Genomic DNA, 23,080 nt, shown 5'->3' with positions numbered 1-23,080 from the left:
GCACCGGCGAAAGTGGGAGGCACCATTAGCAAAAGCCTCAGGTTAAGAATGGTTTTGGGTTAAGAACGGACCTCCGGAACAAATTAAGTTTGTAACCCAAGGTACCACTGTATATAAATTACCTGTTCCAAAGCATTCAGTTTGGGAATTGTGTAATGTGAGATGAAAGTTTGCCAGAGGTGCAAGATTTCATGGCCCAGGCAAATGTGCCATCAAATGATGACCATGCATCTGTGGAACAACCCCTTATAGTAGGGAAAAAGCTTCCAAGTGGTCAGAAGGGTGAAGCTAAAGGCTTCCGACAACTGCTGTATGGTGGAGAGCCACATTCCATTCCTTTATATATATCAATGTCCTTGTTCCAGGAATATTGGGATTCTTGTTCAGCCGCAGAGAATAGGAAGGCAGTCATAGCAGTGCCTTTGTTCTTATCTGGTGCGGCCATGCATTGCCAGAGTGGGCAGGCTGGCAGCCATATCATGTGGCTGTGTAGCCTTATTCTGGCCATAGCATATTTTAGAATCAACAGCTGCTACAAGTAATTGCAATGTCATAGACTGATTGCATGCAGACAAATGGTGGGCAGTACCAGCTGGAGAACCCCCCCCCCAAGGAAAGAAGACTCAGAGTCCCAGGATTGGTGGTAGGGTGATGATGAATGTTCAGAGGGAAAAGACTGAGAGGAGGAGGTTTTGGAAGCTGAAGAGGTAACAGGGTGTAGCGGACGACAATTCAGAATCAGAGTGAGGCCAAGAGACAGAGAGGAGACTTAGGCAGCTGTGGGAAGGCAGGGACCTTAATCTCTGCAACTGCCTCATGGGGCAAGACTTGCTGAAGAAGAATTACTGGCACTCCTGAGCAGATCATGTTTCTTCTAATAAACAGTTAGCTTCACTTACCATTGCTGGCTTTTGACATAAAAGCTTCTGCCCACATGTTTAGGCTCTCTGTGTAACCCAAAACATCAGCTTCTTCATAATAGTCTATCTAATTATAAATGCCTCTGCTATAAGAAATACAAACTCTGTTGTACACTTTTTAATTTGAAGGTCTCAGTGGATTATTTGTAAATGTTTCATACTTTGAAATTTGCTAAGATTAGAAAAAAGAGAATAAACTAATATAGATTAAATTAGCTGGTAAGCAGTTACTAGTTATATTTTTACATGTGTTTTCCAACATAGTGTTTAGAAGCATTGTACGTTTATGTACAATGTTTAGAATATTTCATAGAGTACTAGCTATACTTTTAATATTAACATGGCTGACCTTTATAATTTTAACAAGAATGGTAATGACTTCAAGGTTGTATATTTCATGGACTTGTAGGGGCCCTTAGAATGTTACTGAAAAAGTTACAGATTATTTTCTCAAATGTATTCAGGTGAATACAGGTGAAATGGTTGAGCTTAAAGCATATTTACAATGTTCTGCCTTTTCTTTTTAGCATTTAGGAGACCGCTGGGCTACAATTTGCAGATGGACAGAGGATCGCTGGTTTCTACTCCAAGATGTCCTTCGAAAATGGCTGCAATTTACTGAAGAACAGGTGAGCAATGTTAGCAGTACCAATTTGTTCAGAGCCAACCCACCCATGAGGCAAGGTGAAGCATCCAAAGAATTCTTTGCCTCTTGCTGCTGTTGTCACAGTGGCAGTGGCAGCTGTGGTGCATTCCTTGTAGGTTGGATCTGTTGTCTGCCTCCTGGCATCTCCAGCAATGCCATCTCTACAGTAGCCTCTTGGCGAATAGGAGGAACTGTTGGTATCTTCCCACCCTTGTTCCAGAGGCAGGCCTTCACTCACTCCTTCTTCCCTGGCAGGGAGGACACCATTTTGTGGCTTGTCTTAGGTGCTAAGATGTATTGGGCCAGCCCTGCATTTGTTGCTTGCTTAATAATAATAATACTTTGCTTAACAATACTTGGTGTATGGTCTTACTAAAGGATTTCCTTTTTCTTCTTAAGGGTCTTTTCGATGCATGGCTTTCTGAGAAGGAAGATGCTCTCAACAATATCCATACCACTGATTTCAAAGATCAGAAAGAAATGTTGGAAAATCTACAAAAGTTGGCTGTAGGGTTTTTACATTGATTTATTTCTCTGTGTTTGTTTATGTGTTTCAAATGTTTATATTCCATCTTTCAGAATAGTCTTGAAGACATCTCACAACTTCCTTCATAATATATGTGTGGGGGTTTGTGTGCCATAGTAAAACAATAAAATATTTTGAAAAGAATATAGGAAAAATAATCTCTAGGAAACAGGGTCATGACAGTCATAAAACATCAATAACAAATAATAGTTATTAAATGCTTGGCTGAATAGAAGTGTTTTTATCTGTGGCCTAATAACCATCACGGTAGGTGCCAGTCAAATATGTAACCAAAGGTAGCCAGACAATTCTGCCCTTGCTACTGTAGGATAAATATAAAAGAAGTGCTATACAGTATTAGCCAAGCAGAAATTTAAAACCAATTCAAACCTGGAAAGCCCAACATTCAGCAAATGTTGGTAAATGGCCAAGAACATATCAGGAGGTACAATTTGTTGCCTTTAAAAAGACAGCTTGAATCTCACACCCAGCTCTCTGTTTTCCTATTGGTGCCAAAATAACTGTTGAGGTTCATGCCACACAGACACATTGAGGGGTGGCAGTAGGACCCCTCTTTTGGTTACATAACAGTGTTACAGTTATTGTAGCCTTGCCTCATGTTGTGGATATATGAAAGAAAAAAGTCACTGTGGCCTTCAATATATTAAAAATAAATTAGAAATTATTACAGTAAGTTTGGTCCCATAATCAGACCTTAAAATGTCAGTTTTGTTGTGAAAAAGCGGAAAGGTTATATATTTTAAAGATCTTGCCATTTGATTGTTCAAACTAATTAACAGGTACCTGACAGCTGGTTTAAAATTGCTGCTAAACGTCCCTGCTGACTCACACGGTGACTACAAATTTAATGTTCATTAAAATATGTCACAATTGGAGATCAAAAATTGTGACCATCTGTCAGCATAACCTTAAGCATACGTTGTTCTTGATAAACTGTGCCTAACCCTATGACCTGAGTAAATTTCCATAGGCTAAAATATAACACATATCTATATCAATCCTCAACACAAGCCCCATAATATTGAAAAGGGCAAATACTAGCAGAACAATTTGAAAAAGCAAATCCCTGTTTTGCTAAAGGGAGTCTGAGAGAGAGAGGGAGAGAGAGAGAGGGAGGGAGGGAGAGAGACCAGATGGTGTTATTTGTATTTGTAAATCTTTTACTTTAGATTTTTAGATTTTACTCAGTACCAGGAATATTAGGGAAATAAAATGAAATTAATTGGAGTTAAAATTATAGCGAGTTCTGTAGTTTAACTACCCTTTGCAAATTACAGTTGCCAGGATTCTTGGGGGGGGGGAGCCATTACTTTAATTATATGGTGTGGATGTGACCCCAATCAAACGACAATCATTCAATTAGTGTTTGAAAAACTCGCCCTTTTTCTTATTTCTGAGAAACATATTTGTTTCCTGTTAATTGAAGAACCCAAGGAGTATTGGTACACCCTATTGATCAACCAGTATAAGCGCCAGAACTAGGGGGTAAGAGGGAGACAATCCACTCTTGAGGCATAGCTCATTGAGGCAAGTCTATTCTATGACATTTTTGAAAAGTACCAACAGCAAGACAGTCTATTTTATTTAGATTCCTTATTTTGAATTTATATACCTTATTCTCTAACATCAGAATGATATCTGATGTGATCGAAAACCTTGATGAAAAGAGCAATAATCACAAAAGCAAATCAATTGAAACCTTCCCAAATCTGGATGAAAATAGCAGAATTCATGATTAAATCTTTATCTGAGAAAAGTAGTCAGAGCAGTTTCCTAACCAAAACTAGAGAAAGGCATCTCTTCTTTGGCTCTTTCTGCCAACAGAGCACCATAGGGCCAAGAAGAATCTGTGGGAAAGATATGGGTCTTTCCCAGGACAGATGATATAGGCTTCCATCCAGTCCTGTGGTAGTTTGAAGGCTGGCTTAGATGTAATTTCTCATAACCCATTGCAGCACTCAGACATTGGTTCTGCGCTACCCCTCATGGGTTAATCAGAGGGCTGTGTGTTGACAACACATAGGTGACCCTATGACCACTCTTGTTCAGGTCGTGTGTCTGTTAAAAAATTTGTCCTGCCTATTTCTCCAAGGAGCCTGAAGGCAACTAACAGTAGTAGAAACAGAATAAAACAGAAGTAATCCCTAAAGAAAGCCTGTATATTTAGAAGTTAATAACTTTAACAATATCCAACCTCTTTAACACATTATCATTATTTAGGGAAGCTTCTTAAGGTTTAATGTTTTATTATGTTTTTATATATGTTAGAAGCTGCCCAGAGTGTCTGGGGCACTTCAACTGCCTCCCTAAAATAAGATGAAAATGAGATTAAAAATTGAGTATCAACTGCAAGCCAATTTCAGGATTACCTTCCGCAGCACTTTCATATAGATGTTAAATGTTGATTTACTGTTGTTTTAGTGTTTATTGGTAATGATGTTTTAATGTTTACTGTGTGCTGCCTTGGGACTTACTGAAGGGCAGGTTATAGATATCTATTTTAAAAATACATAAATGAATAAAGTGACATACTTGATTATTGTGTTCAGTGTGAAAAAGAAAAACATTGATTCAAAATCTTTTTCCAGTCAACTTCGACTGACTCATTAGGTTGAGCACCAATATGAAGTTATTGTTGATAAACATAACCTGTCTCTCATTTCCCACTTAATAATTTATTATAAATTCTGGGTAAGTGTAAAGATAAGTGGAAGAATACACAGGGATTTCCAAGCGTTTTCTCATTGACTCTTATTTAACACTAAGCGTATGAGTAGCATCTAGATAACCTGGACTATGTTTAAGACTGTTAGAAGCCTATAGTTTTCTTTTTAAGGAAGAAATCATCAAATGGCATAAACAACATATTCAACATCACAGCATCTCTGTTATGAACAAACTAAAGTTAGGTTTGGAAATTATAGCAGTGTTAACTGTTTTTCTGGATAAATTATATCTTGAGCATTATATTGGTATGTAATTCCTAGGTTATAATTTATTAAGTTTTTATTTGCTTATTTAGTGCAGCCTACCTTGTGCCCTCGGGGAGACGTGGGTGGCACTGTGGTCTAAACTACAGAGCCTAGGGCTTGCCGATCAGAAGGTCGGCAGTTTGAATACCCACAACGGGGTGAGCTCCCGTTGTTCGGTCCCAGCTCCTGCCCACCTAGCAGTTCGAAAGCACATCAAGTGCAAGTAGATAAATAGGTACCGCTCCAGCGGGAAGGTAAACGGCGTTTCCGTACAATGCTCTGGTTCTCCAGAAGTGGCTTAGTCATGCCAGCTCCCTTGGTCTATAGAGCGAGATGAGCGCCGCAACCCCAGAGACGTCCGCGACTGGACCTAACGGTCAGGGGTCCCTTTACCTTGTGCCCTCAAGATATTTTGGACTATAAATCTCATCAACCCAAGCCTGCATGGCTTGTTTAGGCCAGAGCTTCAGATACTCTCCCCAAACAACCATCAGTCACCTTCATAAGAATAATGGGGAGGGGGTTGTATCACATACTTCGTTCCATATTAACATTTAAAAGTCTGCTTCATTTGTCATTTAAATGTCTTTTGGGACTCAATTAGTTTAAAGGTCATCTATGAAAATCTGCTTAGAATTGCTGCTTAGCATGTATATTAGTGAATATACTTGCATTAACTTATTTTTAACATTAGTGTTTATATTGTAGGCTTATTGTGATAACAAATCATAAAATGCACTGTTACTCTAGTACATTTATACCGATAAACACGTGTTGCTCATAATTTCTAATAGTCTCACTCTAACAACATTCCTTTTTACAGTAAATCATGCTTTCATAGTTGTAGCTGCAAGGAGGACTGTGCAGTAAGCTACACTTTTAAATAAAATAATTCTTTAGGACCCTCAGAATATGGCATAGAGGCATTATGTCAAGTCTAGGTGCTTGTATAGTCCAATCGTCATCCCCACCTGTTCCTTACCAGATGTTTTTGAATACAGTTTATTTTCTTGCCCATTGTACACATCACATCATATTTTTACCATCTCCTGCTCTTTTTAAGATGTACTATTACAGTACTTCAATTAATTAATAGCACGTTTCCTGAATGACTTCTATTTTACAGATACTGAAAGGAGAACTGGAAATCAAGAGAAAGACTATGGATAAACTCAACTCACTCAGCCAAGATCTCCTTTCAGCTGTGAAGAGTAAAGCACTATCTCAAAAGCTGGAAGGGTGGTTGGAAAATGTGGCTCAGTGTTGGGATAGTTTGGCCCAGAAGCTGGAGAGCAGTTCTAAGCAGGTTTGTCATCACTCTTGCCCTGTCAGCTGATGGCGGTATAGGGGTGTATGAAACCTGTCCTTTCATTTCCACAGGGTTTTCCACTCTGCCTCACCAGGCTTTCAGATATTCACAAAAAGTCTATGAAATATTTTTGATTCTCCAAATACCTTTTGCACAGATAGGGGGTTCTTCATTTTTTTACCTTGATAAAAGCTGTTGTGTGAACTGATGTGCAAGTGCACACACAAATTTATGGTTCCATCTTTTAAGGATTTGGTTGGATTCAGGCTTTGTTGTAGTAAAAGAAATGGATGCCTCTGCCATGGAACCATAAAAACCAAACGTGATAAAGACACCCAGATGCTTGTTCAAGGTTAACAGTTACTCACGTGTAAGGAGTATTGCTGATAAATGGTTACTATAGAGATGCCACACCACGTTAGCGATAGAAAATGGAACAGAGATTTCTGTAGCCAATCGAATAAATCATTAATTTTCTGGGTAGCAAATTTAAGGTTCAACACCAGTTAAATAAAATTGTGTGCAATTTCCTATGTATACTCCATTCCAAATATTAGTAGAGTGAGTTTAACATTTGTTAATTTAAATAGAAGTACGAAGCCACTCCCAATATTGCCAATGAAGCTGTTTCATTTGCCTAAACAGTTACCTCCAATTTTGTTTCAAATATTGCTTCAGATGAAATTTGGTGCCAGCATAAGGATGCTCAGAACTGCATTCATGATTTTTGTTAAACGTATCAAAACTTGATGGGCTTCTTAAAAAATCCTCAGCTGCTTGGCTGAGAAGGAACCCCCAAATGTTCTTTGAACATTGCTATAAATTTCACAATGCTGTGTTTTGCATGGGTTTTGGCTATGGAGTAGGTCTCATCATTTTGCTATACATACTGCAAGATAAAGCTAACGCCTGAAGGCAGAATCTGATAAATCTGCTGTTTCTTACCTCTTGGCATTAATTTATTGATCTAATAAATTGATATTTGGCCTGTCAGGGAAAACCTCACAAGCTGCACATTTGAATTATCTGAATGCAAATTGCCTCCATTTTTGGACTGGTTTACTGTTCACTACAAAGTAGAAGAATGTCAGGGATTTTATTTCCTTGTGAAATTGAGAAATAAACTTTTAGCACTCATCAATTTGCATGAAACATTAGCAAATGCATGTTTTTAATAGTAAGGGATGCCACTTGAATATGTTTTGGGACAGCTAGCAAGGCAGGCTTTTCAAGCCACTGAATTATTTTCCAGCCCATGAATCCAAGCCACAGAAAACCAGTTTCACCCTTCCTTCCCTTAAAAACAAACAGGAAAAAACATTCAAAAATCATGCAAAGCTGTCAAACACAAGTAGGCACCAATCCCGGCCTGCCTTTGATAGCTGCCTCTGCAAAAATTGCAAGAGTCTATAAAGAATTTGTAGAACAACAGGTTCTTTTGCAGTTGGTGACCTATTCTTGCAATAATTTTCTTGCCTGCATAGTTTTGTTATAGATTATCTCCCTATGCAATTTAGTGGAACAACTTCTCATGGGGTGTCTGAGGCTAAGTTGGGTTGCCTTTGCAATTGAGGATTGCATGTATGTACTGACAGCCAAGCCCAGAGATCACTGCAGGGAATAGCCTGGGCTGACTGGTCCCCTGACAGTGCCAAGCACTGCAGACTGAAGTTACAAGCAGGCTAGTAGTTGCCTTTTATAACTTAGGCTATGTACACATTAGAAATCTGCAACACAACAGGGTTGTTCCCCCTGCTGCCATTCAAGTCGCTTTATTACATTGCTGTGCACACTTGAGACAGAGTAGGGTTTTCTTCACCCAGCATGTATTACTTGATTTGTTTCCACATACTGAACTCCAATTCACTTAAGCTTTTTATGATACTGAGACCAAGAGAGGATCCACACCATACATTTAAACCACATTCAATGCTCATTTAAAGCACATGGCTTCCCACAAAGGATCCTTTGAACTGTACTTACTTCGTTAAGGGTGCTAGGAACTGTAGTTCTTTGAGGGGGAAACTACAGTTCACAGGATACATCCAGGAAGTCATGTGCTTTATATGTGCATCAAATGTGCTTTAAATGTATGGTGTGGATTTGCCAAAGGGGAACTTCGACTAGCATGAGGTCTGTAGATAGAACCATCTGTGTTCTACCACAGTAACATCTGGTATGCTTTGTTCTTACGTGTCAGGAAAATGTTGCCCGGGAGGGCAAGAAAAAGTCATTAATGCTATCAAGAATGCTGCTTCTTGCCTAAAAAACTGTTCCATTAGTAAAAATGAGCACAGGTCATTTAAGAAACACACAAAAAATAAATTGAGTGGTTGTGCATATGTAATAGGTTCTTCTTTTCTTCAGTTAGTTTTCTAAGCTATATGCCTTTTTTCTCTGCTGAAGTAGCCAGCTGTTGAAGCAAAGAATATGAATGAACACATACATATTCTCTCATTTGTTTCACAAAACCCAACTTCTCATTTTCACCTTTGTGTGCTTGACTTGATATAAAAAGCATCATAAATACATTCTACTTAGGTTTCCTCCTGATTTTTATATTGACTTTTTCATATGTCTTATTCACCTAGCATGAGTCAGATAAAACAATTTGGCTTGAGTTCAATACAGTGTTGTTTTGTTCTGAAGGTCAACCCATGAACAAGGAAGAGCAGTTTCTCATTATTTTCTATTGCCACTCCAAACAGTCTTTATTAAAGTCTTTCAAGCAATGTGTGACCTCTGTTTCAATACTTCTCACAGATTTCACAGGCTGTTGCTACCACTCAGACATCACTAACACAGACAACAGTGATGGAAACTGTAACTATGGTGACCACCAGAGAGCAAATCCTGGTTAAGCATGCTAAAGAGGAACTCCCACCACCACCGCCCCACAAGAAGAGGCAAATAGTTGTGGATTCTGAAATTAGGAAAAGGTGAGGACTGGGGAAAGTGCTTAGATGAGGGAAGATTTTTTCATCAAAATTATTTAAAAAAATAAAATAGAAGTATTTATATACTGCAATATCAGGACAGTGTAAATGTTGAAGATTTAAATTAAAGTGCAAATGTTTATATGTTGAATGATATCTTTTAAATCAGTGGTGTATTCTTTTCTATAAAGCAGGCTTTGTTTCTAACTGGGTTACTTGATAATTTTAATGTTTTATATGATCTTTCTCATGACATAAAAATCACATCTGGAAATCTAGCAGAATGTGGCGGAAGTTCAGTGCTCATTTCCATGTTAATTGCTTCCAGAAAAAAATCTGCTTGCAACCCTGTTACCTGTAAAATTGTGGGAGTGTTGTACTGTAATTTCCCTGCAGTTTTTACAGATCATGCCGCCCCCCATGGTTCAAACTAGACATGAAAAGGTGAAAAGGCTATCATAACCACACAAAAACCAGAAGACACTAGTCTGCATTGGGGTGGTATTCTAGCATATAGTTATTTCCTGCCATTATCAAAGGAGAACAGAAGCATGCATGTGCCTAAAGGGTGGTAACATGCCTGATGACGTTTGCTGTTGTGTCCCATCAGCTCACTGATGTGAATGGAATTTAGTGTGACATGACAGTTTGTTGCTCAAAAAGCCACAGTTCCACAATGCAACAGGTAATCCAGTGTAAAAGGAACATTAGAAACCAGGGCAGAGGCAAGCATTACAAACAGGAACACTAATACAATAACTCCCATGTCTGAATCAAGAATCACATAACCAGCAGGATGACATAACAGTGTCGTACAAACACATTTAGCTGTGTGGTGATTCCAACAAAGGCAATAAGATTTAGTTGCCTTCACCTTTCACATTCCTCTTATGAAGATTTGCCATGCAACCACTGGGGCTGCACCTAGTGTAGTACCTTTACAGAATAGAATAGAATAGAATAGAATAGAATAGATACTTTATTGTCATTGTACATTGTACAACGAAATTGGGTTTCCACCTGGATGCTTGTGCCTTGGCCAATGCAGCATTTGTTGGAGGTTCCTACAGCAGATCCTTCCATCTTAATACCTGCAGCCTTCTAAACCTAGTAAGGTTGGCTGTTGTACATTCCATCCTGCTGACTGAATACTGGGAATGGAAAAATGTATGTGGTTGTGCTTACCTGAAGTGTAGATTTCCATAGTTAGCTTGACTTCATGTCCAGTTATAGTCACCCCTTAGTTACATTGTAAGGTAGGATTTTCTTTGTTCTATGACTCCTGGTTTTCTCAAGCTTGGCGAGTCTGCAAACTGCATCATGGGAGCCCCATCTCCCCAAAGGTTGTTGCCTCCCTTCCGCTGAGATGTGGAGGCAACAACCTGACCTGCTGGGAATGGGATACTACATTTCAAGTAAGCACAAGTGTACTTTTTCTGCCTTGAGTTCCACAATGAAAGAGCCTCTGAAACAAATGAAGATAAGAAAGAAAGGCTATATTGTGCCAGGCCCTTTGTTTTGCTTAGGAACACTGGAAGAGGATAAGAGTAGGATGGAGACAGAAACAATAGCTGTGGTTTACAATTAAGTTACTATCTTCAACCTCTGGATGGACTAGGCATGTCTGAAATTCAAATTAATATGGACCATGAGAACCAAGTGTAAAAAGCTAAATATGTTTTGAGCCTCTTTTACATGCAGGATGACTGCAAGTCTCCATATGTCTTTAATAGCATTGCTCTTGTATTCAAACCTCCCATGAAAAGGAGAACAAAAGAGGGTGCAGCTGCAGCAGTTTTTTATTCTGGATCAACCTGGCTTCAAAGCATCTGTCATGCAGACCTAAAACTGCTTCAAAACATCTAGTGCAGACCTTAAAACTTGCCCATCATCAATCATGGCTTTCCCAAAGTGAACTCTGGGGGATTGCAGTTCTGAAAAGGGACTAAGGACCGCTTGCAGATAAATCTCACAAACCTTGCCAAACATTCTATTTTTTCTTGACAACTCTTTTACCCAGTAAAATAAATGTCAATCAAGACATAGCATGAATGCAGAACTCAGTCTGAATATTATGTGATTTATAGTTATTATTATTAATAATTACACTGCTTTTTTTAAAAAATGAACTTTTGTGGGATCAGGATTTACATTTTTTCTGAATGCTTCAGTGGTTCAGTATGTGGGGATTGAGGAGGAGGACTCTCCTCCTCTAGAAAGAAACTGGAAACTGCCTTCCCAGTCCTGGAGGGAGGTGCTTTTCCAGCCTTCCTGCAAGAAGAATAGAAAATCACTGGTGAGCACAAGATTTTGGGGTATCCCAGAAGAAATTTCCCACAGAAATTTCTACTACTTTTTTATTCTTCCTGCTGTTGAATAAACTAAAACAAATGTGTTTTTGAAATTCTACCCTCTGATACTTGCAACCTCTGAAATACTTGTGAATGATATACTTTTCAGACCATAGCTAAAATTGCTCTGTACATATAGTATGCCATGTCACTGTACAAAGATTGTTTGTCAGAGCATCATTGTAGATAACTCTGGATCAGAAACTAGCTGCCAAGCCTTTTGAAAAAGGAGATGTATATTTAAAGCAGGATAGGTGCTCCATCTAGTGTCTTCTCATTTAGTGAATTTTGGATAAATATCTTGTTCTCTTTACAAAATAAACAGCTGATTTAAGTATAGCCAAAACAAAACATACTTTTTAAATACTGTAATATGACTAATGCTACTGATTTAACGTGCTCTGAATTTTTGCTCTTCGGCTCCTACTGAAAATCATGCAGCAATATTTCCACGCTCCATACAGTACCACTTTGCTCAAAACAATAAACGGTAGCTGACAGACTGCGACAATTTGAATCAGGAACAGTCTAGTAGAATATTTTAGCCATAGGCAACTGCATATGATTCATGAGCCATAAGTTACTGGAAATATTCTACTGTGATCTTGCACTTTCTAGTTATGTCTCTGGATAGGCTGGATATGTTGCTCCTTGTCACACCACAGCTTCTCCCTTCAGGGTTATGCGTTGTATCATCGCTGTCGTCACTTACCTGTTTGCTTTCTGGATGATTGTTCCTCGAAGGCCTCTGCAGAAAGAAGGGAGAGAGGATGATACAAGTAGTGAGGAACAGGGAAAATGTTTAGTCATCAAAGAAGAAAGAATATGAAATTCCAGCAATAAGAAATGAACAGAAGAATTGGAACTGAAGACCTTAAGTGCTTGGTTTTTGCTGTTGACCAGATAACTCAAACTCTCTGCCTTATCTATGCAGTATGGGATTTTTATTACTTTTACCTAAAGTGGTCTCCTTTTTGGAGCGACAAACCTGTTTTTTAAAGGCCTGTTTTTTCCTCAATACATCTCTAAAGTTTTTTAATTGTTTCATATCTGGTCAAGTTTGGATTTTTAAGAACCTCATTTTTAATTTGTATGAAATATACACCTGATTTTTTTCCAAGTCAAACTGCAAGCATGTCTTAATAAAGGTCTTAAGATTTTTTTTTAAAAAAAGGAGCAGGGAAAATGGAGCAAGGAGAGGAAGCAAATGGAAACAAAATATGAATTGATTTAATTCAATACTTGCCTACTGTGTCGTTATTAGAGACAAAGCTAGGTTATGTTGATCTGGCAATGCTTACGTGGAAAGAGTCTCATGATACTTACCATGTAGACTGCTCTAATGACAAAGAGAAATGTCAGTCACTTCCTGGTTGTTTGAATATATCGTATTGGGCAATATAAACAAATGCAACAAGGAACTGTGGGCAGGCCTAAACTGTACTAGCAAGCAGAAAACATTGTGCCTGCATGCTAAGTACCAGACCATCACAGAGTAAATCCCTCAACCAAACTAGTGAACGGAGGCAAACCCATATTCCCATAAAGGGAAGCCATAGATGTGTGGCCTGACAGGTGCCAGTCACCCCCCCCCCCAGTTCATTTTTCAGGTGTCACCTGCCATTGCCCCATGAGCTCCACACAAAGCAGTCCCCTCCAAGCCAGTTGCCAATAGGCGATGGTTAGTCAAGTGCCTTCCACACAACATGTCTCAGGGTACTGGCCGTTATCTCAATCTCTTACCTGCCCATACTAAGTGCCAAATAAGCCAAGCAACCAAACTGAACCCTATCCCACCATAAGTAAATCAAATTAAGATTGAAATAACTGAAAAAGGATCACCTCAAATCCCGGATACTCAGCACCATTTGGCAACTGGGTAAGCCCACTCTGATCAAGGGTGAGAGAGCAGGATGCTACTGCAAAGCAGAGAAGAAAGACTCAGATGTTGAGCAAGCTGTTATATGCCAGCTCCTCCCCCTGACGTTATTGGCCCAGCAGGCAATGCGTGGAGGCCCCCTCCTCCACACAAGACTTCTTTATTGGACTTGAGCAAACCCACTTCCAGCTGAAGGTAGGGAGTGACCTTGTTACATATACTGGGAGGAAAACTACATTAAAATAACTTTTAAATTCCACCTTAAACCCTGAAATTCAGCATGTGAAACGAGTTGTATCTGAACTAAAGGCACAGCAACCTCTTAAATTAGAATGCATTTATACATTTATAAAAGGCCTGCTATATTGACAGATTGTGTGATATATTCAGGAACGCAGACTATTTTAAGCCTTTTTGTGTGTCTGTAATTATGATAGCTCTTTTTCAGTTTTAATTCATACTGTTTTAAACATCTGGTGTTAGCTTTAGTATGTCTTAGAAATAGCCTGTGTATTTTTCTTTTTCTTTCCCTCTTAGGTTTGATGCTGATACAACAGAGCTTCACAGCTGGATGACCCGCTCAGAAGCTGTACTCCAGAGCCCAGAGTTTGCAATATATCGAAAAGAAGGGAACCTGTCAGACCTCAGAGAAAGAGTTAATGTAGGAAAATATTCATATACCTAACAATTTATATTAGAATCACAGAACAAGTTTTCTATAAAACCCTGTCTCTTGAACTACAACTTGTGTTTGGCTATTTATCATCCAGTGTTAAACAGCTATGTGTTGCTCTCTAGCCTGAGTTTAAGAAAGGGAAATTTTTAACTCAAAGCTTCACTGTTACCCATCCTAGCTGCATTGTTTGTATGTAGGACAAGGTGAGTGCTACAAAATGTAAAACTCACTATTTGCAGCTTTGACAAACATCCAATGCAATGCATAAAAAAGAGGAAAGTAAATGCCATATTTCAAAACATGAATTTTGAAAAATCGTGCTCATGATATGATATGCAACTATGAGCTGATATAGTTGAATACATGGCTCTGGGGCAGTGCACCTCTAGGTGTCAGGTGCTGGGAGGAAGAACACAAGGCAGTCATGTCCTGTGCATATGGCCAGCTACTGCAAAGCTGGCAGTAGAAATGGAATGGAATGGCAGTAGAAATGGAATATGGACTAGCAGATCCATCAAAGCAATGTTTTTGTTCCTTTCCTCCTCCTTGAGGGTAGAAATGGACGTATCTGCCAGGATTTTAATTAACAAGCACTTTTGCAACTGGCTTGTAAAAACATAAACCCAAAAAGCCATAGTTCAAGTTACAGGTAGGTAGCTGTGTTGGCCTGCCGTAGTCAAAGTTCCAGCAGACTGGAGGAGAGCAAATGTTGTCCCTATTTTCAAAAAGGGGAAAAGAGAGAACCCAAACAATTACCGCCCAGTAAGCCTGACATCAATACCAGGAAAGATTCTAGAGCAGATCATCAAGCAAACAGTCTGTGAGCACCTAGAAAGAAACTCTGTGATCACTAAAAGTCAGCATGGGTTTCTGAAAAATAAGTCATGTCAGACTAATCTGATCTCATTTTTTGACAAAATTACAAGCCTGTTAGATGAAGGGAACACTGTGGATGTAGCCTATCTTGATTTCAGCAAGGCCTTTGACAAGGTGCCCCATGATATTCTTGTAAAGAAGCTGGTAAAATGAGGGCTAGACAATGCTACCATTCAGTGGATTTGTAACTGGCTTACTGACCGAACCCAAAGGGTGCTCATCAATGGCTCCTCCTCATCCTGGAGAGTAGTGACTAGTGGGGTGCCACAGGGTTCTGTCTTGGGCCCAGTCTTATTCAACATCTTTATCAATGACTTGGATGATGGGCTTGAGGGCATCCTGAGCAAGTTTGCAGATGACACCAAATTGGGAGCGGTGGCTAATACCCCAGAGGACAGGATCACACTTCAAAATGACCTTAACAGATTAGACAACTGGGCCAAAGCAAAAAAGATGAATTTTAACAAGGAGAAATGTAAGGTACTACACTTGGGCAAAAAAAATGAAAGGCACAAATACAGGATGGGTGACACCTGGCTTGAGAGCAGTACATGTGAAAAGGATCTAGGAGTCTTCGTAGACCACAGACTTGACATGAGTCAGCAGTGTGATGCAGCAGCTAAAAAAGCCAATGCAATTCTGGGCTGCATCAATAGGAGTATAGCATATAGATCTAGGGAAGTAATAGTACCACTGTATTCTGCTCTGGTCAGACCTCACCTGGAGTACTGTGTCCAGTTCTGGGCACCACAGTTCAAGAAGGATACTGACAAGCTGGAACGTGTCCAGAAGAGGGCAACCAAAATGGTCAAAGGCCTGGAAACGATGCCTTATGAGGAACGGCTTAGGGAACTGGGTATGTTTAGCCTGGAGAAGAGAAGGTTAAGGGGTGATATGATAGCCATGTTCAAATATATGAAAGGATGTCATATGGAGGAGGGAGAAAGATTGTTTTCTGCTGCTCCAGAGAAGCGGACACGGAGCAATGGATTAAAACTTCAAGAAAGAAGATTCCACCTAAACATTAGGAAGAACTTCCTGACAGTAAGAGCTGTTCGGCAGTGGAATTTGCTACCAAGGAGTGTGGTGGAGTCTCCTTCTTTGGAGGTCTTTAAGCAGAGGCTTGGCAGACATATGTCAAGAATGCTTTAATGGTGTTTCCTGCTTGGCAGGGGGTTGGACTGGATGGCCCTCGTGGTCTCTTCCAACTCTATGATTCTATGATTCTATGAAACAAAATAAAGAAATTCCTTCCAGTAGCACCTTAGAGACCAACTAAGTTTGTTATTGGTATGAGCTTTCGTGTACATGCACACTTGATATCTGAAAAAGTGTGCATGCACACGAAAGCTCATACCAATAACAAACTTAGTTGGTCTCTAAGGTGCTACTGGAAGGATATTTTTATTTTGTTCCAAAAAGCCATGTTATGCATAATTCAGTACAGCTATGCCTTTAAATGTGTTTAATCAGTAAATATTCCTGCACATGATGTTTGAAGGAACCCATGTGTTTACATACACAGCTAATTTTGTAAAAATGCAGAACAACGAGATATTACATGCACAGCTTGGCGTTTCCTGAAATGCTGTTTTCTGTGTGGCCTACATGTTCAAAGTAGTGTTACTATTGTGCACTTTTCATTATCATGCTATCTCAGTGGTTTCCACAAACTACCTAATTGGAAACTGTGTTTTGTTTGTTTAGAAAACTACATGCATTTGATATTTCAGTCCAGTAGGTTTGTTAGCTAGCATGTAGGACTTGAACTGCTCTATCTAGCCTTATAAAAAAATTCCTTCAGTAGCACCTTAAAGACCAACTAAGTTTATATTTTGGTATGAGCTTTCGTGTGCATGCACACTTGATATCTGAAAAAGTGTGCATGCACACGAAAGCTCATACCAAAATATAAACTTAGTTGGTCTTTAAGGTGCTACTGAAGGAATTTTTTTATTTTGCTTCGACTCAGACCAACACGGCTACCTACCTGTAACTAGATCTATCTAGCCTTATTAGCTTATTAATTCAGAACCTGAGCTTTTCCACCACTGCAGCAGAAAGATTGTATGGCATTTTGAAAGTTTCCTTCTAGCACACCTGCTAAAGAAGCAGGAATCCTGTGCTGCCTTGTCCTGATTCTAGGAACCAGATCTGCAAGGTTGTGTGGAACATTGCAGAGTTACCAACATTTCATCCTTTATCATCTCCTTTTATGCTTTTTAATATTCCTCTGCTATGAGAATAATATTTCATACTTATAGAAAATCAGATGTATAAAGCAATGTTCTGCATTATTCATGTTACCTTTTTATATAAAATAAATAACCCCTTGAAAATATTTAATAATATGAATTGCTGAATAATTGTAATGTACAGTTTCAATATCTGGGGCTTACCTTGGCCTTGGACACAACTGCTCACATGGGACAAGTAAAATTTGCTCCCTGGTGCATCGCTTTCTTGCCACTATTCAGCAGGCAACCTTCCTTTAGCTCAGTCCATAAAGGACTCAGCATATTTATGAGCATTCTCAGCAACAGCTCCCCTGTTTTCCAAGAGTCCCTCCCGTATTTGCACCTACAGTGTCATTTTCATGCACATTATTGTTCTGTGCCCTGAGAATGGTTTCACCTCTCCTGCACCTGCTGCATCGCACCAACCATGGCAGAAAGCCACTTTGAAGCTGCCGGCTGCTCTCCAAACAATATGCACCAAGGCTTTGAGATTTTGCTTGAAGATGACAGCCACATCAAACACTTGTGAGAGGGGAAAATCAAAAGAATTGACCCAAAGACAACATGTGGTAATAGGGCAAAAGGCTGTTTGATTGGGCGGTCTGGTCATGTGGCTCACAACAGTCAACAAGGGTTTTATCATTAATGAATCTACAAGCTGCTAGTTTGTGTAGGTGCACAGCAATCGAATATAATTTGTTTGAAATTAAAGGGTTAACATTAAATAATTTTTGCATATATGCCTAAAAAGCCAGTAGTTAGGGGCATCTGCATTTCTAAAAGTTGATTATCTGTGTATAGTCTTATTTAATATTCCTAGCAGCAGGAGGAAGAGGTTTTTGAGTCAAAATACAGCTGACCATTCTGAGCTGGGCCAGTTCATTCACTGATCTGGGTAACTATGAGCATAGGCAATATCACTACTTAAAATTCAGTTTTCCACCTGAGCAGAGTTGTAACAATCTGAGTAGAATTTAGTATCCATGTTGACTAACAATGAAAAGCTGATGAACTTATCTGGAGCTGTGCAGAGCTTCTGCTGTCTGCAACGTTAATGTTGCTCAGCACTTCTACTTCTTTTTGGCACATGGAGAAACAGGATGACACCATAGAATCATAGAACTGTAGAGCTAGAAGATACTACGGGGGTCATCTAGTCCAACCCTCTCTAATGCAGGGAATTTTTTGCCCAGTGTGGGGCTCAAACCCATGACCTTGAGATTAGGAGTCTTTGGGCTGTCAGGACAAATGTAGCCCATGAATTATGGGGGAAAGTAAAGGAACAGTGAGTGTGATAGTTGTTGTTGTTGTTGTTGTTTAGTCGTTTAGTTGTGTCCGACTCTTCATGACCCCATGGACCATAGCACGCCAGACACTCCTGTCTTCCACTGCCTCCCGCAGTTTGGTCAAACTCATGTTCGTAGCTTCAAGAACACTGTCCAACCATCTCGTCCTCTGTCGTCCCCTTCTTTTAGTGCCCTCCATCTTTCCCAACATCAGGGTCTTTTCCAGGGAGTCTTTTCTTCTCATGAGGTGGCCAAAGTATTGGAGCCTCAGCTTCAGGATCTGTCCTTCCAGTGAGCACTCGAGGCTGATTTCCTTAGTTATTAGCAATTGATAAAGGGAAGTGTGGTTCAACAGGCAACCTGCTATTCATGTTTATACTTGAACTTCTCTGCAAATTCTGTTCACCCTACATATTGCAAAAAAATTGATATGCTTTTAGTCTTTTATATAGCTTTATAGATATTCCATTGCTCTGCATAGCAAAGTGTTTTTAAAAAGTTTTACAAGTTCTTGGTGAATGGACAGCTAAATGCTTGCCCATTTTATTCACAACTCTACTATACATAAATCTCTACTTAAAAGTAACAGCAGAAGTACAGTGGAAATGATGGACCTTTGTCTTTATTTGTCTATACAATAAATATAGGCCTTTCTATGGATCACGCTTTTTATCGCACCCTATAATTTCTGGGAAACTACTTATATCCCCAAAGCATCATTTGATAACCTCATACCAAGCAAAATAAAATAAGGAAGTTATACAAGTTGTTTATGCATTTAATCAGGCAATCTATTCCCCCCCCCCAAAAAAAAACCCAACCATGATTGATTAATCACAGGTCTCATCTGGGCTTGGTAAAAGTAATAGTTTGTTCTTACAAGTACACTTCTAACTGTAAAATAGGGCAATAGTGGAAAAGTATAAATAAAGTAAATATTAGATTCCATGAGATATGCAAGATGAAAAAGGCAAAAATAGACTTGGATCAATGGCGGGGGGCGTGGAATTGGAAGCTGTGAAACCATGTTTTAATTCACTGGCATTTGAAAGCCTCTTCCATATTAGCTGTAAAGGTAAAGGTACCCCTTGACAGTTAAGTCCAGTTGCGAACGACTCTGGGGCTGTGGCGCTCATCTCGCTTTACAAGCCAAGGGAGCCGGCGTTTGTCCGCTTCCGCAGACAGTTTTTCCGGGTCATGTGGCCAGCATAACTAAGCTGCTTCTGGCGAAGCCAGAGCAGCACGCCATTTACCTTCCCGCTATTTATCTACTTGTACTTTAACGTGCTTTCAAACTGCTAGGTTGGCAGGAGCTGGGACCGAACAATGGGAGCTTGCGCTGTTGCGGGGCCTCGAACCGCCGACCTTTCGATCAGCAAGCCCAAGCAGTGCAGTGGTTTAAACCACAGCACCACCTGCATCCCCTATTAGCTGTAAAAGGGACAGCTATTGTTTGTTTTAAACTTAGTTATGCAACCATGAGCACTAGGTTCTTGTTCAGCAGGTTATAACTCATTTTTCAATGGCTTCCTTGTGAAATAGTCAACTATTGCTCTCATGTTGCAGGCCATCGAACGAGAAAAGCCTGAGAAGTACAGGAAACTCCAAGATGCAAGCAGATCAGCTGAGGCCCTGGTGGAACAGATGGTGAATGGTAATTACATGGCAGTTGATTTAGATAATCTTCTTAGGGATTTGATAAAACACACAAGTTCATATTTTTCACATGAATTATATTAGCAAAGCACTTTGTGAAGGAACAGTTAAGTAAAGTAAGTTAGTATTTTTCGTATGTTTCTTTTGAATATCTTTTAATTAGAAAAGGAGAAACACTTGAAATTTAGCATCATGCGCTGAGACATAGTTCAAAATTATTTCTCCCCCCCCCAAAAAAAGTCCAGGCTATTAGCAAGCTGCTCTCAATCCTCATATATTAATTCAGTTCACAGTCCCATTTTTTGGTCTTAAGCTTTGGAACTGAATTTGTTTATCATCTTAAAACCTGGGGTAACTAGAGATTCTTTAAATTGGACCTTTTTAGTGTGTGTCACTTTGATCACATCACTTTCCTGTAGTTTCTTCAACTTGTCTCCTTTACCCCATAATAATAGGCTTTTCTTCTTTCCTTTAAGTGTTTGTATCCCCTTGTTCCTGCCTACCAACCTACCTTTTTTACTTTATCTGTCTCTTCTTTCAGTCTGTGCATCTACCACCAACAATATTTTCAAGACCAGTTTTTACAATCCTATTTGCCATCTGTGTGCATTTTGCTTCCCATTGAATATATAATTCAAAGATCAATTTATCTGGAAGGGCAGTTACCCTATGATTTGCTTTCTCAACCCCTTTCTGGCCTATTTCTTTGTGTATTGTCCCCTTTTGATTGTGAATTGAGGGTTTTGTTTTTTTAAAAAAGAAAACCTAAATATTTAGGTTCTTATGCACTAAATAAATATTAATGGATACTAAAAATGCAATACTATGCATTGTCTACTCAGAAGTAAACCATGTTGAGTTTAATGGTATTTTCTCCCGGGTAAGTGTATATATTTTTCATTTTAACAGAGTGCAAAGAATACAGATCTAACAGTTGTATATTGGAGTAGATTTCTAGGTCTTTTACTCTTCTACATACAGAAACAGACTGGCAGGATAGTCTGTGATACGCTGTGTAGCACAGCTGTGCCGTACCATAGAGCAGTATTGATATAGAGATATGATGGCCCAGCACACGCACACACACACACGCACACACCACAGAGAGATAAAATTGTGGAACTGTCCCCCATCATTTTTATGGGTGACCTGCCTATTTCTGGGTCCGCCACGTACTTAACCTGAAAGTACGCAACCTGAAGCGTACTTAACCCGAGGTATGACTGTATAGCTCCTTCTCTGTTATGCCAGCTGTCTGGGAAGCATTTATAGTTGAAAGTTTTCTCATTTAAAACATCAACAAGACTGTATGTGTGAGTATTGTTAAAATACCTTCCATCCTGATACCAGTGTAGCAGTTTGTAGAGATATGAATGGATGATTGGTTGTTATGACAGATTAGAACAAAGTTCTTGTTGTACTGAAATAGATGCTCACTGAATATATTATGTTAGGAGGCATCAAAATGAGTACAAAGTGAATTTGTAATGATATGACACATAATGAGGATGAAATCTGGCATATTCATTCCAAGTATCCTTGTAAGTCAAGAGCTAAAACTTATTGCTCTACATTGAAACCATGGCTAATGATGAACGCATTTTACAAGGTATACTTCACATTAAGTGGCATTTCAGAAGACTTTGTAAATAAGGTGCTGAACAATTAAAATTATTTTAACACAATTTGTTATGCACAGTACACAAGGTAATAAAATTAATGAAGGCACTTCAGGTACTGATCTCTATGTCCTTTGGGGACAATGTATTTATTCACTGCCGATATCAGGGGTTGTTCTGAATATAAAATGTGAAACGATTTATGAGCCATTAACCTTGAAATTATAATATATTACCACAGAATTGGTATTGTATTATTCATCATGCCTGATGTTGATGGAAAGAGTTATGTACCTGCTTAACAACGGTGGCAACGTTTTTCCAAAATTCTGTATTCAGGAAGGACTAGTGGTTAGCGCAAAGCAACTCTGTTATGCAATATAACTTGCAATAAACCATGAAATTAAATCATTATACTCAATTAAATCAGCTTAAATTTGCACACACACACACACGATTTTAAAAGTTATTACACTCATCCTTCCAGAGCAATCCTATGCACACCTATTCAAAAGTAAGGGCTTAATTACATGTTATGCCAAATACTTGGCTTGCAGCCGTATCAGGTTTTCTTTAAAAATAATAACATAAAAATCCTAGGTATGGGTTTCCCAATTTCCCTCAAGACTACAGTGTACAAGCAGAGGAGTTTGACCCTTTGTCATCTGAGATCCTGATGAAAATTGCCATTAGTAAAAGAAAAGAGTGGCTGGGGGAACCCGGCCAGATGGGCGGGGTATAAATAATAAATTATTATTATTATTATAAAAGAAAATCTCATGCGCCAATGGAAGCATCCCCCTCTCCCAATTGCAAACTGCAGCACCAGGACATGATTTCCACTGGAGGTCATGTTTGGGGTGGTAAGGTTTAAACCTCCCCTCTCTGCATACTACAGTCCCAGAGGAAATCAGAGGATCCTACAACTTGGATTATTATTTTTTAAAAAAATATCTTACTTGATTTTCAGGTAAGACCTAAATCACATTGGATTTAATTAAGGATTATATCCTTAATTTGCCTTTAGGGAGAGATAAGGCTTAAGCCATGTGATGAGATTATTTAGAAGATGTAGGACTTGCTTGCACATAATACTAACAGTCATAGGCAGTATGCTTCTGAATTCCAGGTGGCATCTTGTTGGCCAACATGAGAACAGGATGCTGGACT

At 39.2% G+C, this 23,080-nt stretch overlaps 1 protein-coding gene across 15 annotated transcripts in view; it reads left to right on the top strand.

Moving 5' to 3' along the window:
• Window positions 1-23,080, top strand: part of DMD (dystrophin) — a 1,006,777-nt gene that overhangs the window by 384,928 nt on the left and 598,769 nt on the right. For all 15 annotated transcript variants that reach the window (XM_035114386.3, XM_035114388.3, XM_035114384.3 and 12 more), the window contains 6 exons: window positions 1,448-1,549; window positions 1,966-2,073; window positions 6,212-6,391; window positions 9,158-9,333; window positions 14,098-14,221; window positions 20,202-20,289. In XM_035114386.3, the coding sequence (XP_034970277.3) occupies window positions 1,448-1,549; window positions 1,966-2,073; window positions 6,212-6,391; window positions 9,158-9,333; window positions 14,098-14,221; window positions 20,202-20,289 (778 nt within the window). The remainder of the gene's footprint in view (window positions 1-1,447; window positions 1,550-1,965; window positions 2,074-6,211; window positions 6,392-9,157; window positions 9,334-14,097; window positions 14,222-20,201; window positions 20,290-23,080) is intronic.

Source organism: Zootoca vivipara, chromosome 4, assembly GCF_965207765.1.
Source record: "Zootoca vivipara chromosome 4, rZooViv2.hap1.1, whole genome shotgun sequence".
In the NCBI taxonomy this organism is placed as follows: domain Eukaryota; kingdom Metazoa; phylum Chordata; class Lepidosauria; order Squamata; family Lacertidae; genus Zootoca; species Zootoca vivipara.
Note: the sequence above shows the minus strand (reverse complement) of the source record. Positions and strands in the feature narration are given on the sequence as shown.